At 32.2% G+C, this 16,732-nt stretch overlaps 1 protein-coding gene across 2 annotated transcripts in view; it reads left to right on the top strand.

The window, feature by feature from the left end:
• LOC126739991 (uncharacterized) overlaps positions 1-7,956 on the top strand; it is a 213,337-nt gene extending 205,381 nt beyond the window's left edge. For both annotated transcript variants that reach the window (XM_050445835.1, XM_050445836.1), the window contains one exon: positions 462-7,956. In XM_050445835.1, coding sequence (XP_050301792.1) covers positions 462-800 — 339 coding nt within the window. In that variant the 3' untranslated portion in view covers positions 801-7,956. The remainder of the gene's footprint in view (positions 1-461) is intronic.
• Positions 7,957-16,732: the final 8,776 nt, after the last annotated feature.

Raw genomic sequence — 16,732 nt, 5'->3', positions numbered from 1 at the left:
TTTTGGCAATGAATTTCTATTGCATGTTGATACACGAATGTTTCGGCACCCAACAAATAAATTTACCGTGCGTCTATACAATTTGAGCTAAAGAGTTAAATGATTTGAAACTTCTTTAGAGCATGGAATAAGATATTTTGCTTTGAAAAACTTATAGATAATGAAAAAACTCTGTTGAATTAGCCAAAACTCTGTAATTGTACTTAAGCAAAGTTATTTTCAGCTGTGAGTTTGAAGCTCAATATGTATTTATTATGTATAGCTAAAAATGAAGTTAAAGAAATTATTTCTTCTAGGTGTAACACTTTTAAATGAGTACAAAAAACGCTGGAATTTAATTCTGCCTTATACATTTTAAAGGACCATATGCGCTCGGACTATAGCGGCTTTAAATTTAAAAATATATACTATCGTTAATAGAAATTATACGAGAATAACCCTAATTTCCTTTGAAATCGTAGGACCATATGGTATACAACCTCGCCGATACCGATAACAAATCACCCAAATCGGTGAAGAACTTCATCACGAACACCTGGAAGTCCGCCTTCGGCCGTCCGAAAAAATCGCGTACGGCCCCCACTTCACCAAACGCGGAACTGCTGAGCACTTTCAAAGTGAACCTGGAATCCGAAGACAACTCCACCGTCTCCCAGAGCCTCGAAATACCTTCGACGAGTGGCGTTTCCTCCTTGGGTACCACCACGACACCAGATAGTCCACCACCATCCACATCACAACCTCATTCTGCCCTTTTGCATCACTCAGGTGAATTTCCCAACACAGATTCGCATGGTTAAACTGCTTGCGTATAATTTTTTTTTTCTTTGCCAAAGTTGACGATGAAGGGGCATCCTATAGAATATAGATAATATCTTACAAAGTTTAATTGAAAAAATGGTTTTATGAGTTATGACTTAATTATTATTACTGTAATGTTAAAAGCATAGTTTATTTAAATATTATAAAGTCAGTCCTGGAGGTTAAAGCGGGTGCGGGTTCGAGTTCTCATGTTGGTTAAGACCAAAATCTCGTTAAATCTGCGGCAAAATTGTGTGGCATTTTTGGGTTTTATATAAATGTGCGACTAAGAAAACAGTTTTGTAAATTCGGTTTGAAAGTACATAAGGTGGTGGTGCTGTAAATTTAAAGAATCTACGTTAAAATTATATAGAATCTTTTTTTTATTTAATTTGGGTTTGGTTTCTTGAAGAAGGATATTGGAATATTTTTTATGGTTACATATCACACCATTGGTTTAACAAAATTTGTTTATTGCTGCAGTATATCCCCAATCTTGTAATAAATACTTTTAACTTGTTATTATATTCCAACTATATGAAAATGCAACTTGAAAGTTATGACCCCTAGACTGACCAATTGTTTTTTTTTCTGTAATTTTCGTTGACGAAAAATATTCCGTAAAACATAAAAATTAGGAATATACTGAGTGAGGTGTCAATTCAGCATTCTGAAGAATTTATTCAACAGAATTACAGCAGAACCTAAAGGAGTCTACAATTTTTTTTCTCTTTTTTCCTTGAAAGGTCCAAGAATTTTTTAGATAACGAACATTGATTTAAACTTGAAATGTGCAAAGTTTCAGAATATTTAGCTGGCCCTAAACATTCAGAGTATTTGCAGGATAGATATACTGGTTTGACTAAAAAATATTACGAAATTACTTAGATACTCAATACAGGAAGCTTAAAAGAATTTAAAAATTAGACAGTAATTTTTTTCAAATTGAAACCTTTTTTTTGTTCAGACTGTATTCATCCCCTCTTGGATGAAGTCCTTCCATGTCGCTCTATTCATGGACGCTTACATAGTTAGAATCGATTATTATGGTTAGTCCCAATTTGACGAATGTCGCCCAGCTAGGTCCTATTTTTCTAGATATTTCAGCCTTTTGATTTTCTTTACCTAAATGGATTTCATGTTCTAGGTGTATGTAGCCTGGTACGTTGTTTATTTCTCCTACGATGTTTTCAGAACTCATTACTTTTGTTTTTTCCAGATTTATTTATAAGTCCGATGCCCAAAGATTCCCTTTGTAGTTCTTCTTTGATGGTTCTAAGTTCTTCTGCTAAGCTATGATGACTATATCATCTACAAAACACAGGTGGCTTAGATATAGTCATTAGATACATCCACTTCACAGAAATTTTATATATCTGCTTGCTTTATTCCTATTGACTCGTATTTTATTTGTTGTTATTTCTTCATCTATCCTGATTTTAATGGAAACATTCCCGCAGATATATTTGATAAGGTTTGAATATCTAGAGTTAACTGAAGACCCTTCTATAATCTATAACGGCCAAATATAATGCCACATTATATTCTGTGCTTTTTTCTGTCAATTGTGTTGAATCGTTTTCGAAAAGCAGCCTTTTCTACTGCTTTGTAAGGGTCAAACTTACTAGCAAGTCTGTTTATTATAATTTTCGTGAGACACTTGTATACGTGAGATAGTAAATTAATAAGACGACAGTTTTCTATGTTGTTGATATCATCGTTTCTGCATTTTGCCATTTTTCTCGTATTCTTTCCTCTTCTATACATCTGTACCGCAGTATTCTTATGCTCTCTACCAGTTCGTTTTATCCTTAGTTAGTTTTTTAACTCACTCACGGTTATGTCTTTACTTCTTCAGATCTTAGTGTCTGTTTACGACTATTTTTAATTAATTTTTGATCCGCTTGTACTAATATTTATTCTTATAAAAGATGGTGCAAAACTAGAAAAGATACAACTTTCAACAAGAAAGCCAACCCAGACGGTTATTAGAGATAATTAAGTTTGCCTTTGCAAAAACCCTATTTTGTTGATTAAGTTTAAAACAACTATACACGACATATATCGTCGCTGATCTTACCAAGGGGCGAAAGCGCCAATTTGTTAATTTTACAGGAAAGCGTTTTAAAGAAAATAGGTCCTATGTGGAACACGATTACTTTTTAAAAAGTTTATTAATTATTTTACTGTCTATGGGGTTACGTAGGTCAATATACATGCTTACTAAATATATGTGTAAAATTTGAATACCTATAAGTTATTTACAGCTAAAATTGACCCAAATGGACGTTCGCCCATTGGTTAGATTTTTTGAATGTTATATTGGATGTTCGCCTGTTCTATTATACTGATATTCAAATTAAATAAAACATGTAACCGCTCTTTCAGGTATTTGTTTATTCGTTATGAAAGGTAGATTTATGAAAAATATTGTTAATACAACTTAACAGTAACAACTAGTTTCAGTAAAGCTAACGAACTAAAGAATAGCAACTCCTATACATCAAAAATTTAATAATATTTTAAAAGTAAACATACACATTTTAACAGTAGATAATTACTAGAGGATAACCACAAAAAAATAAATGATAATTTCTTTTATTAATTTATAAATAAAGATTATCGAAACATACTAAAATTAAAAGCATTTGGCTGTTTATTCATGCGGAAGATCTCTAAAATATTTTTGAAATATTGGATCTTTTACAACCGGCGTAACGCCGAGATAAGTGCATAAACTAACGCGCGACGTTAGTTTATGCACACTAATAAGAAGTACAATGATCTTATTAGTGTGCATAAACTAATAAGATCATTGTACTTATCTCGAGAGAGTTTTATCAAGTCTTTGTTTGAAAGAGGTATAGGCTGAGTCATGATTTCAAGCGTATTTCTTTTAAGGGTAATACAAAGTAGTTTTTAGCAAGGTGACTGTTCTTTACTAAAAGTTGTGAAATATAAATATACTTTAGGCCTACAATTTAAAAAAATCGTCTTTTAAATTCACCCTTTCAGTGCTTTAGAATAGAAACTTTATTTACTATTTTTAGAATTACTATCACCCCATGATTTTTTTCCAATGACACTCTATATTTGAGAGGATAACTTTTCGCCACAAATTTTTAACGCTCTTAAACCATGGCTGCTTCTGAAAGTCGCAATCTAACCCCTATTAGCCAGAAGATCATCTTTTCCATGACTTTGGCTACAGAATGGCTTTGATTTATGATATAGGAATATCCCTTATCCTTTGCCTACAGGACGAATCATCCAACAATTTTTCAATTTCAGGATACTCTTCTCGATATTTTTCTGTTCTCTGGGTCAGCAAAACAATTCTCGACAAATGTACATTGGAAAAATAGTTGGCCTTACGTACTACTTATGCATAAAAAATACTTACCGCCCGATTTTTTCTTTGCGCTTTTTGATATAATAAATATATGGTTGATGCACCAACTCCTTCATTCTTACAATATTTCAGACGTAGTTTAAAGTGGTTAAATCTGTCTAAGACATTCGAATTACCGCATTATTATTTTTTTTATTATTTTTTGGAGGATCGGCTTACCGATGATCTTCTATATTATCTAATGAGTTTAAACAATAGAAGTCAAAGGCTCTATTCACAATTATGCTTTTAAAATAACTGCTAAACCTAGAGTATCAGTCATTGGTATAATGATAGAACTTCAGGGCTTGGGTATATTCGAAGCTGTATTTGTAAATTTTTTTGTATAATTCAAAATATTTAATTTTTTTCTAATTGAAACTCAAATTTGTCATACTCGTTTAGCGAAGAAGATATTATTTCGATTTGCAATGGCTTTGGTCATAGTTGATATGAGTTTCTAAGCTTAAAAAGGTTGTTGTATATCCTATATGTAATTGTGCACTTTTCTGTACATAGGATTAAATTAGGTTGAGGTTTCATATTTTGTCTGAGAAATAAATGTAATTATGCTATTAGTTAATGAGTTTAAGGGCAAAAATTGAGCTGTTTTATTTCCACAGTTTTTCATTGTGTTTTATTTGAGGTTGTTTGATTCAACAATTTTGCTTTTAAAAGCTCAACCATTAATGAAAAAATATAATTAAAGATTGTACAATAGCAGTACATTAATGACTTTTAGTTTCCTTGAACAATAATTTACCATTATGTTTCATGAATCCAGTACAAAAAAATCAGTTTATTTTGAAATTTTCGATTTATTTTTTTTCGATTTAATTTCGATTTAATGTTTTCTAAAGGGTTTTAGCGACTTTTCTTACTGAATAAAACGAAACCGAATAAATAATGAAAAAATTCCAATCCAACATTGCTACACCACATACTATGGCTTTTTAAAAACTGATTTGTATGCATATCAATGATATACTATTTAACTGTCAACGCTAGATAATGCACAAAATGTAATAACCCTGAGCAAATCTCCAACCATACCTTGATTATTAGGATGATTAAAATTCATTTTTTGGTCTGCTAATTTAACAATAATAGTCCAAAAAAGACATATAAACCCAAAAAACATGTCCAGTTGATTTTGCTAATGTGATATAATTATGTGATACAATAATATTTGTGATTTCCTTCCTTTTGTATCAGAAGTAAATGGATAATTTTTATAAGTGAGAACGATGAGAACAGCCCCATTATATATATTAAAGTTGCATATAAAACAACAAATAAACCGCAGGCCGATAAATAAAATTAAAATTTTTATATATAGACCCTAAAATAGTTTTATTGCAAATAATAATTCGAATAATTGGCAAAATAACTTTATGAGTATATTTGTGTGTGTGTATATTAATTTTATTGTTGAAACTCTCATTTTGTTATTAAATATAAGGATTCCCAAGGAAATTACTGTAGATATAATATGTCTTGGAATAAGTGTTTTAAAATACATGAATTTATTATTTAAAAAAAAATGACTGTTACGAATATTATTTATATACCGGGTGCCTGAAATTAAATTGTAACTCTTTTATTTATTGAATGTACAAGATAACTTAAATATGCGTAATTGAACAATTGCACTTTTGAGATACTGAAATATCTGTTTTTTAATGGAACTTCAAACTTAAATTTCGGACACCCTGTATATATGTTTACGATAGAAGTAGTTTTAGGAGAATAGATTTTTTTACGATTTTTTTTTGTGATCTGCCCTTTTGTCTTGTGTGTGTACACGCTGTGCTTCTGTCAGTATTAATTTATCATTTACAGGGTAAATTACAATTAATAATAATATTTTTAGATTTTCGTTATTTTTTTTATGTATTATTTTGGTTTTGTTGACAATTGATGCAGAATATTGCTGTTATTTAATAGGGTCAGATCAGATGACGTCAATATGAGGCTAATTTATGGTGTAGTTGAATTTAAAAGATCTTTTTAATTTTTTCGAATAATGTAACAAAATTGTTTTTTCAATATAATGTGCATTTTGCATGTGAAAATTTAAGTCTTAGAAGCAAAAGTGAGAAACTTAAATCGTATTTTTTGGAGTTAAAAAAACTCGAAAATTATTAATAGGATAAACTTATCGCCAAAATGATCGGTCAGACAAAGATGGGTTTATGAATATTTTAACTAAAAATTTATTTTAATTTTCTAAATACCGCCCTAGATTTTTTTGATTGATTTTTAGTATTCTTAGGACAATATCCATTCTAAAAAATAAGAATAATTATATCTACACCCATCTCTCGCTCACACGTAATTCCCTTCATAAGTTTACCTTTGTCTAATTTACTATACTATAGAAAGCACTAATTAGGTTTTGTTTTAAAAATAAAAATACTACTACATTTTTTTAATTTTAAAATTAAATTTTAAGTGCCTTTTTTACAGTATGACGAGTTTGACAGAGAATAACGAATAGACCCAAAATGAATGTATCAGACAGAGATGAGTATTCTAATTGTCTTTTTATATAGAAACATCTTTTTTTTAATAGTATTTTGCTAGCGAAACGTCCTCTTTTAAATTTGTTCCAAAATATGCAGAAAAAATTTAAAAGATTTTATGAAATTTTTTCGGGTATATCCGGAAATTTTCAAAACACATAAAAAGCTTCGAAATTGAGCCATATAAATTTCAAAATGGTGCACTACTTCAACTTACATAGAGAACATTTACGGGGAACAACATTTATTTCGTAATGGCACCAAAAACCGTCGTCGAATTTCATTTAATCGTGAATACGATAGTTAAACCTTATTAAAATAAAAGCATCAAGAAACTGCTTAAATTGTCAATTATTTAAAAATTTTCAAAAAAGAAAACATATGGTTTGGCAACATATAAACGTTAAGGAAACAAAAAAAATAGAAACTGTCCCAAAATTTCGCTCTTAAGTAAGTTATGATGTAATTTCTTATAGAAAAGGCTGTGGTTTGCTTTTTCGTTATATAAAGTGATAAACGTACGTTAATTTTGTAATTTTTCGCGAGGTATTTTTAAGAAGCGGGGGTAAATAACTGTTAAGACATTTTCCAAATAAAATAAGACTGGATAGATATGGCAGAAACAATATCTAGATAGGTAATTTAACATTTTATGGAATTTATTCTCTCTTATTTTGGCTTTTAACATATCTATTTAAGTTGCTTTTATATGTCCACCCTGTTATGTGTTTTCTATATATGTATATCAGGTATCAGGTATTATTGCAATAATTTCTTCACATATTTATGTAACCGCCTGATATACTTGTATATGTGTTTGATTAGAAACGTTCAGTATATAACGTAAATCACTTTAAAATTAAAAATTATTTACTCCAAATATTACCAAAAAAAGTAGCTGTGTCCAAAAGATTATCACATCTCTATTTAATAATAAATCCGTAGGTTTAAGAGTACATATAATATGGTTATACATAAAGCATGATTTTATTATATAATATACCGCGATATTTAACATATACATAATTGTATTCTACGATAGGCAATCAGAAAAATAGAAGCAATACTTAATAGTTTTTGGGAGGTTTTGTATAGTGACCCATATTATATCACATAATTAATAAGTATCCCTTTTTACAACATTTTAACGTATTTTTTTATTTTTTGGTTTTACTGTTATATATTATGCTAATCCACTATATTTCTTCGTACATGAACTATTTATATACAAAATAACTTTTTATCATGTTAAACATTTATTTATTTCATTCATTTCATTTCATTAAAGAAAACTTTAGTTTTAATTAAGTTTAGTGAAGTTTTTCTAAATATAGCTCTTGAATGATTGAATATTGATGCGTTTTATTACTATCCTAAATATTGTAGTGTTCTCTCCTAAATATTGTTCGTTTCCGTGTGAATTAAAACACTCGAAGCACAAAAATAGTCAACTGATTTATTACTCACATATAGACTAAACGCGATTACTTAAGACTATTAGAAAGAAGTCTTTAATTCCCCTCTGTATTTACTTACTACTAGTTATTTTGATTTAAAAGTGGCGCCAATATTCCGACTTGAACTGGCCTTCTAGCGGCGAAATCTCCATATATAGTCGTATACGTCTATAGCGGCAGAAGATTCCCCCTTAGAACATTGAAAGGATAGAATTTGCATTGGCGTGGGATTATGCGCAGTATGTTTTCTTGTAAAATTTCTAATGCAATGATGCCAAATGCTTATGTAGAAATGACACAAAAAACTTTATAACATCATAAAAATTTGTCAATTTCTTAGAAATATTATAGATTTCTTAATAAGTTTTCATTATTCTACGTTTATAATGACGGTTGTCCCTTGAATGTTGTTAAATTTTTATTATCCAAATATAAATCCATTTTCACATGTTTTCTACTACAAGTTCTTCTATAACAGTCTTCATAAACAGAAGTTCTTTCACTTTACTTAGATTCAGTACTCGATAAGGGCACTATTGGTTGTTTTCTAGATGCCCACGTAATTGCTCTTCTACAGAAAAACATATCCTGTTGTACTTTTTCTGGACTGTAATTATCCCGCATAATCTAAATCACAATAGGCAAACCGTGTGTCACTATCACAATCATTTTTTATAGCCAATTCCATCATTGATTATAGAAACCAAATATCTAAAAATTATTTTTATATTTATTATATCTTGTCTACCTGGATTTTTTATTTTCCTGTTGCAAAAATGTACTGAGTAGGATATGTCTGACTTGTTTTGTTTGTCAGACTGCTTCTTGGTAAGGATAGTTCTAGTATTAATCACCAATCTTCTAGGCTGCATCAATACCAGAAAACATTGGTGTGCTTGTGGGCTTGCAATTATTACTAAACTTTTCCAGAATTGTTTCTATATAAGATTTTTGCACCAAATAAACACCATTAGCGTTCTTAGAAATTTCAATGTCTAAAAACTTTTGAGAATCCAACACAACTTCCTTTTTACCTTCATTTTCGAGACAATTATTGCATCCACTGCTATATTCTAACAAAATTGGACTTTGTACCGTTTTTTTTTGGACAATATTTATTTATTTATTTATTTTACAATACAAGCCTTACAGGTAAATAAATACCCATCTACAAGGCAGAAAAGACCTTCAAATACATAAATATAACTTATGCTAACTAAGAAAAATGTATATATAACTTGTTACAAAAATCTTCTAAGCTAACTAAAACTAACTAAAAAATTACATAAAAAGTAATAAGAGGCAGTAACAAAAACTATCAAAACCTAATGTGCTGACTATGGGCCTCAATTTTTATTAACGGAAATGGCTATATTATTTACAAAAAATAGCTTAATACAAACTCAGGTTACTTGTGGCTTAGTGTTCAAGTGAGCGACATAAGGCTTCGTTTGTAATATTGAAAATGTCAAAATGAGCATCATTATTGTAAATACTACACATGGTATAAATTGGTGAAAATTTAAGTACATTTGTTCTAGGAGTAGGGAGATGAAACGTGGTATGATGTCTATTATTGAGACGAGGCACAAAAAAATATAATTTTGACACTAATGGCGGACTATCGATTAGATAATTAAGTAATTTATGCAATGTCATAAGAGCAGAAAAGGTTCGTCGAGTTTCTAGGGAACAAATATTAAAACGTTGGAGCAGATCATCATGTGGAAAACCCTGAGGTGGGTATACATTATCACACTTAAAACATAAGTATTTTAAAAAGCGCCTTTGCACTTGCTCTAGATTGTTAATGTGTACATTATAAGCCGGCGACCATATCACCGAAGCATATTCCAATCGCGATCGTACATATGCAAAATATAATGTTTTTATGGCATCTGGATTTCTGAAATCCTTAGTGCTTCTATAAATAAATCCATATGATTTTGACGCTTCTGAGACTACTGTGTCAATATGGTATGAGAAAGACAGTTTGGTATCAAAGTACACTCCCAAGTCTTTAAAAGAATTTGTGCGTATTAATGTAGTCGTATTTAAAGCGTAGTTAAATAATAACGGTTTTAATTTGTTGGTATATGTCATAACATTACATTTAGAAACATTCAACTTTAGACCATTTTCTACACACCAAGCATTTACCAAGTCAAGATTATACTGCAATCTATGACAATCTGCGAGATTTCTTATTTTATTATATAACTTGATATCGTCTGCATAAAGTAAAAAATCGCAATCCAATTTATCACCAATATCGTTAATAAAATAGTTAAACAGTAGCGGTCCAAGCACAGATCCCTGCGGGACACCAGAAACTACATCATAGGAGCTTGACCTTTCGCCGTATAACTCCAGGTACTGACTTCTACCACATAGATATGAGCGAAACAATTGAAGAGAGACAGCTGAAAATCCAAAATTACTAAGCTTATCAACAATTAAACTATGATTCAATTGATCGAAAGCCTTGCTAAAATCCAGGTATATAACATCCATCTGTTCCCCATTATCAACTGCCTCAGCAATATTCTGAGTTATAAGCAAAAGGTTTGTGCTCGTAGACCTTCCTTTAAAAAATCCGTGCTGTTGGGGAATAATAATATTTTTGGTTAACGGAAAAACTCTATCGTGAATTAAAAATTCAAAAACTTTACAAAAATTGCAAATTATAGATATAGGTCTATGATTACATATATCGGACTTATTACCTTTTTTAAATACAGGACAAACCTTGGAAACTTTCCATAATGCGGGAATAGACCCCGATAAACGACAGTTGTTAAACAAAACAAGTAAAGGCTTTACAAGTATATGCCTACAGTCCTTAATAATAAATGCAGGAATAAGATCCGGTCCTGTTGTAAATTTAGGTTTTAATTTGTTTAAAGCATTGAGTACTTCGCGTTCTGAAAAACAAAAAATATTTATATTAAGAGAGTTATTTGGGGTATGATGAGAATTAGGGTGTAAATTATTATTTAAAAAAGATCGTTTAAAGTAGTCAGCGAAGGAATTAACTATTTCAAGGGTGCCCTTTATAGGAGTGTCCTTGTAAAACATATCTTTAGGAATATCTCTTGTATTTTTTTTATTCTTTATAAAACTCCAAAATTTGTTAGGATTATTTATAATACTGTTTTCCACATTTGAAACGTATTGATAGTAAGATTTAGATATATCTCTTTTAGATTTATTGCGTAACAATTTAAACGTGTTTATATCATCGGTTCTTCCATATTTTTTAAATTTGTTGTAATGAAAACTCTTAAGCTTTATATCCCTTATAATACTATTTGTGAACCAAGGTGGAAAATTTCTCCTAGGTATATTAGGATATTTTGGTACAAAACTGTCCAATTCCTTTAATATTAAATCATAAAAGACCTTAAACTGATGCTCCACAGAAACCGTAGCTTCCATAAATGACCAATCAGTCTTTGAAAAGGCATCATATAAATTAGGAAAATTAGCTTTTTTAAAGTTAAATGCATTTTGTAGATTAAAAAGTGTCTTACGCTTAAAATTCATAGAGTGGCAATATTTTAACGAAATATCAAGAGCAGGATGGTGAGTATCTTCGGTTAACAACGGAAAAGATTTTTCCACTATGCAATTTTCATTATTGTTTATGACCAAATCAAGAATTCTGTTATTTGAATTTTGTATAGAGTTGCTTTGATTGCAATTAAGAAAAGTTATAAAGTTTTGCAGTATTAAAATATGCTGAGAATTGTTACAGTTAACGTAATTAGGTAGATTAAAATCACCCAATATGCAAATATTATTACCAAAAATGCAGTCAAGGGATGTTAGACACTCAAACAGATTTTCCAAAGTTTCAGGAGATACTGGAGGAGGAAGATATACAGCAAAAACTAAAATTGACGAGAAATCTAATAAAATCTTAACACCAACAATATCTATACCGGGCTCAAGATCAACACTTTGATTTACATCTATTTTAAAAGCATTAAACTTTTTATTAACGGCTATCAGACAGCCCCCACCTCGTGATTTTCCCGTATTTAGAAAATCTCTATCGGCTCGAAAGACATTGTACACAGCCGCAACCACCTCACCATCAGATATTGACGAATCGAGCCTATATTCCTTCTTAGGCTCCTCAAACAGAACATCTCTATGGATAGTTATATTTCTGTTGTTATTGTCCCATAAACGATAACCATTAAAAGCATATCGCCTCATAAATATATATTTTTTACTTTGATTGTCAAATTTATGTGAATATTAGAAAATTTTGGTATATGCTGTTGATCCAAAAATTTAAAGACTTTTTTTATTATTTATATTTACTTCATTCCAAAACTTTTCCTAAGCTCGAGTCAAAAAATAATGCACTTTCCTTTTCCAATAGAGTCCAATTTAATCTTTCTGCCTTACCATTTAACTGTGTTGTATGAGGTACTGTAAAATATAAAACTTTACCCTTAATACTACAGGGTGCGGCATAACTGTCTCCCTATTTTTAACCTTCCCTCGTAATGCCGTGCGGCGTCGCAGAATAGTGGGGGTACCGACACTAAGAGCCGTATGGGAAACAGTTTTGTTTAAACATGTTTTAGTCTGAAGCATCATGTGGACCAACGTACAGCGCGCATTCGCCGTGGAAGTGTACCTCCGCGAAAATCGGTCAGTTATTGCTGCGCAACGAGCGTTCCGGATAAGGTTCCAAATTCCGCGAAATGAAGGGGTCCTGGACGGAAAATCAATTGTGTTGTGGGTCAAGAACTTCACAGAAACTGGATCTGTTATCAAAAAAGGAGGTGGACGGACAGCTCGGACACCCGAAAACATCGAGACTGTGAGACGCTAATTTTTACGGTCACCTAGACGTTCTGCACGGAGACACGCAGCTGCCCTTCGTTTATCTGACCGCACTGTGGGAAGAATTCTTCACAAGGATCTTCGTTTTCATCCATACAAGATGGTTCTGGCACAGGAATTATCAGAACGTGATTGGAACAATCGACGTGCTGCATGTGAAATTATGCTTTAAAATTTACCTCAGGGCACAGTTTTTTTTAGTGACGAGGCACATTTTTACTTGTCTGGCTGGGTACACAAGCAAAACTTTCGGTATTGGGCCGCTGATAATCCGAGAGAGTACACGAGAAGCCTCTACATAGTGACAAAATGACAGTTTGGTGCGCTGTGTCTGAAATGAGGATAATCGGCCCTTACTTCTTTGAAGGAGAAAATCACGCTGTTACTGTCAATTCGGAACGCTATATAGCGATGATTCACAATTTTTTCGCCCCAGCCTTTGCAGGATCAATGTGCAAGATGCCTGGTTTCAGCAAGATGGGGCAACAGCGCACACACACATCTCGAGCTTCAATGCAAGTATTGAGAGAAATGTTCCCCGGACGTTTGCTCTCCCTGAGAGGCGATATTTCTTGGCCTGCACGCTCGCCCGACCTAACGCCCTGCGACTTCTTTCTGTGGGGTTACCTAAAAGCTGAAGTCTTCAAACATCGTCCAACGACTATTATACAACTAAAGAATTTGCATTTTTTAGTTAAAGAATTTGCATTCTGCCTGGAAATTCGCAGAATACTCCAAGAAATGCTTGCAAGAGTTATGCGAAACTTCAGAAGTCGCTTGCACCAGTGCTTCGATAATGATGGACGGCACTTGCCAGATATTCTCTTCAAAACCACATAGGACAAAAATGTTTTAGTTGTACTTTTAAAATAAAAAATAAAATCTTTGTATTTCAAATAACATTTCTTTTATTAAGCCTTAAAAACAGGGAGACAATTATGCCGCACCCTGTACAATAATTCTTAAATTAACATATTCACTCCCATCTTAAAAACGTATTTTAGACACCTTAACACTATGTAGGACAACAGCCTCGCTTATAAAATCTTTTAGGTACTCAGATGTCTCATTCTTATATCTAAACAAATAGAGTTTACAAAAATGAGTAAAATGATCGAATACAATTATCACATAACGCTTACTGTCCCAAATATTTGGTTCTGCAGGTAATCATTGCAATCATGCAATATCTCCAGAAATGTTCTTCAGCTCTGTATCTAGTTGTAGGTAAACGATTTCTTGTTTGCTTAGCACACTTCACAAACACTATCTAGTTCACAGTCTTTTTTCTTTAACTCTATGCTAGCTGATAAATCATGCAGTTTTTCAATATTGCTAACACCCAAATGAAGCACATATTTATTTTATTCTTATTATTTCGTGCCAAAAAACTGTTTTTATTTTGGTCCAAGCTCACCGCATATAGAACAGTCTCACTTTTAACACCTGTCAAAATGTGAATATTATTTTTCGGAATTATTACTTTTTCTTTAGTAAGAACTAACTGCATTTACAAGACATTACATATATAAATTACGAGACAGTTTTACCACGAACCAAAACTCTTTATTTTTACTCTCGACATGTGTTCCGCTGTTAGCATCTTCGGGAGATTATTAAAGAGACTATTAAACAGTTTTAATCTTGTTCTGTGAGTTTTTCTAGTTTTATTTATAAGTACTATAAGGCCTGCTTCAGTTCATTCTTGTAGGCTCGATCCAGGAATGCTTGAACTACCAAACTTTCTGTAGCATCTAGATATGCCAGTCGAACCAAACGTGCAATATAGGCTTTAAATTTCTGCAAGGATTCCCATGACATTTGACATCGATTTTTTAAGTTTGTGTCGTAGACTAATGTTCCAAGTATGACTAGCCATAAACTATCTCCAAATGCCTCACCAGGTGGTCGTAGACTTCTTGCTTTTCGCAGGGACATTCTTCGTAGGACTGCAACAGCATATCCTCTCAACGCAAGGCTTGTGAGGGGATCTGCCTAAGGGCAGTCGCCTTCACCAACAATTTTTTTGTGTAGCCGATTTAAGGTACGTTTTGCTTGTATGACTATAGATATGTGGTCATCACGTCCAGAGAGAACACAACTTAACATGATTGCTTCTCCATCATCTTTGAGCAGTGCATACTCGGATATTAGCAGACCTCCGTCTTCAAGCAACCAAAAGGAGTTATACCGTGTAGTAGCTTTATCTGAACCTTCACCAGAACTGCATTCTCAACACTGTACTGATATCCAGGGTAATTTTGGATCGGCTTCAAACAATGGTGATCCAATGATATATTCATATTTTACAAAATAGGGTTTTTTATGTTGTGTCTTATTTTTAATAAAAATATATAAAAAAATCTATGTTTATTTCCAATAACGAAAAGCGAAATTAAAATAATATGTTTGTTATTGCAAATACTTGATCCTTAAAACTACGCCTACGTAGGTATATACCTACCTTAAAGTTAGAGCGAGTTTCTCTTCTGCTTTGATTGGGTAAAGATTGCAGTTCGTAGACAACTTCTTAATATCTTCTTGAATTAAACTTAACACAAAATCAAACTGAAGTTTAGAAAGTCTAAAAAATTCTGCAAACTTTTTGTTGTCAGTACACAAATGATTTGTAATCATCCTAATCAATACTTTGAAGTATCCTTCATTCATTCTTGATTTGAAGATGGGACGTTTAGGAAGTCTTGGTAAATTTAACATTTCTAACATGTCTTCATCGTCAATTTCTTCCAGCAAAAAATATTTCAACATCAATTTTTTATTTTTTCTTTTTGTTACACTCATCGAGAGACTCACTATGTCTATAACAGCTTACTGACGAATGATTACAAATTTTAGCCACAGGGTGTTTCTAGAACATGCCGACAGAATACTCGCTGTAAGCAAAACGCTCTGGCTAGCGATCATTGCTAGCGATTATCGTCGCGCTATTATCGCACTGCGATTATCGCAATAGTCGCTCCAAGCAAAAGGTACCTTTAAGCTGATGCTGATAAATATTCCACGATGTAGTACCATCAAATTGAGGCGGTTTGAGGCAAACCAGTCCAACAGATTCCGTATTGACACACACTTCGTTTTTATAAGAGAGAGAGAGAGAGAGTCCTTTCTTGATATTTGTCCTGTCCTAATAAGTAAATAACCTTCCGTGAATTTCACATTCACTTTCTTCTCATATTTTCTATTAAAAAATACTTCGCTGTGGTGTCGCAGGAATGTTTTAAGCCTGGTTCAGAAATTCCGTACGGTAAACAGTAAGAAGTAACACGTATTACGCAAGGAAAATAAACTACTATTATTCCAATAGAGCTATTCATATTTTGGCGTAGGATGCAAGCCGTAAAAAGTTAAGGTACCCATTCACGTTCAGGCGGAAAGAATTTGGCCGGCCGGCCAGTTCTCGCTACACATGTTGTGGCCTGTCTTTCGTCGCACATTGTTAAAAACTCAACGTGTGTAGTGTTTTGTGGACGTTATTTGCCGGCCGGCCTGATTTTACTCTAGACTAAAATTTTTACCCGTTTATAAAGTAATGGCTAACAATCCAGACTTTACAAAGGAGTTTATTGAAATGTACCGTGCCCATAAATATTTATGGCAAGTGAGAGATGCAGTATATGCTAATAGAGCACTTAGAAGTAAGGCATATGAGGAGTTATTGCAACTTTACAAAACAG

Source organism: Anthonomus grandis, chromosome 8, assembly GCF_022605725.1.
Source record: "Anthonomus grandis grandis chromosome 8, icAntGran1.3, whole genome shotgun sequence".
Classification (NCBI taxonomy): domain Eukaryota; kingdom Metazoa; phylum Arthropoda; class Insecta; order Coleoptera; family Curculionidae; genus Anthonomus; species Anthonomus grandis.
The sequence above is the reverse complement of the archived record's forward strand: the minus strand, read 5'-3'. Positions and strand labels throughout refer to the sequence as shown.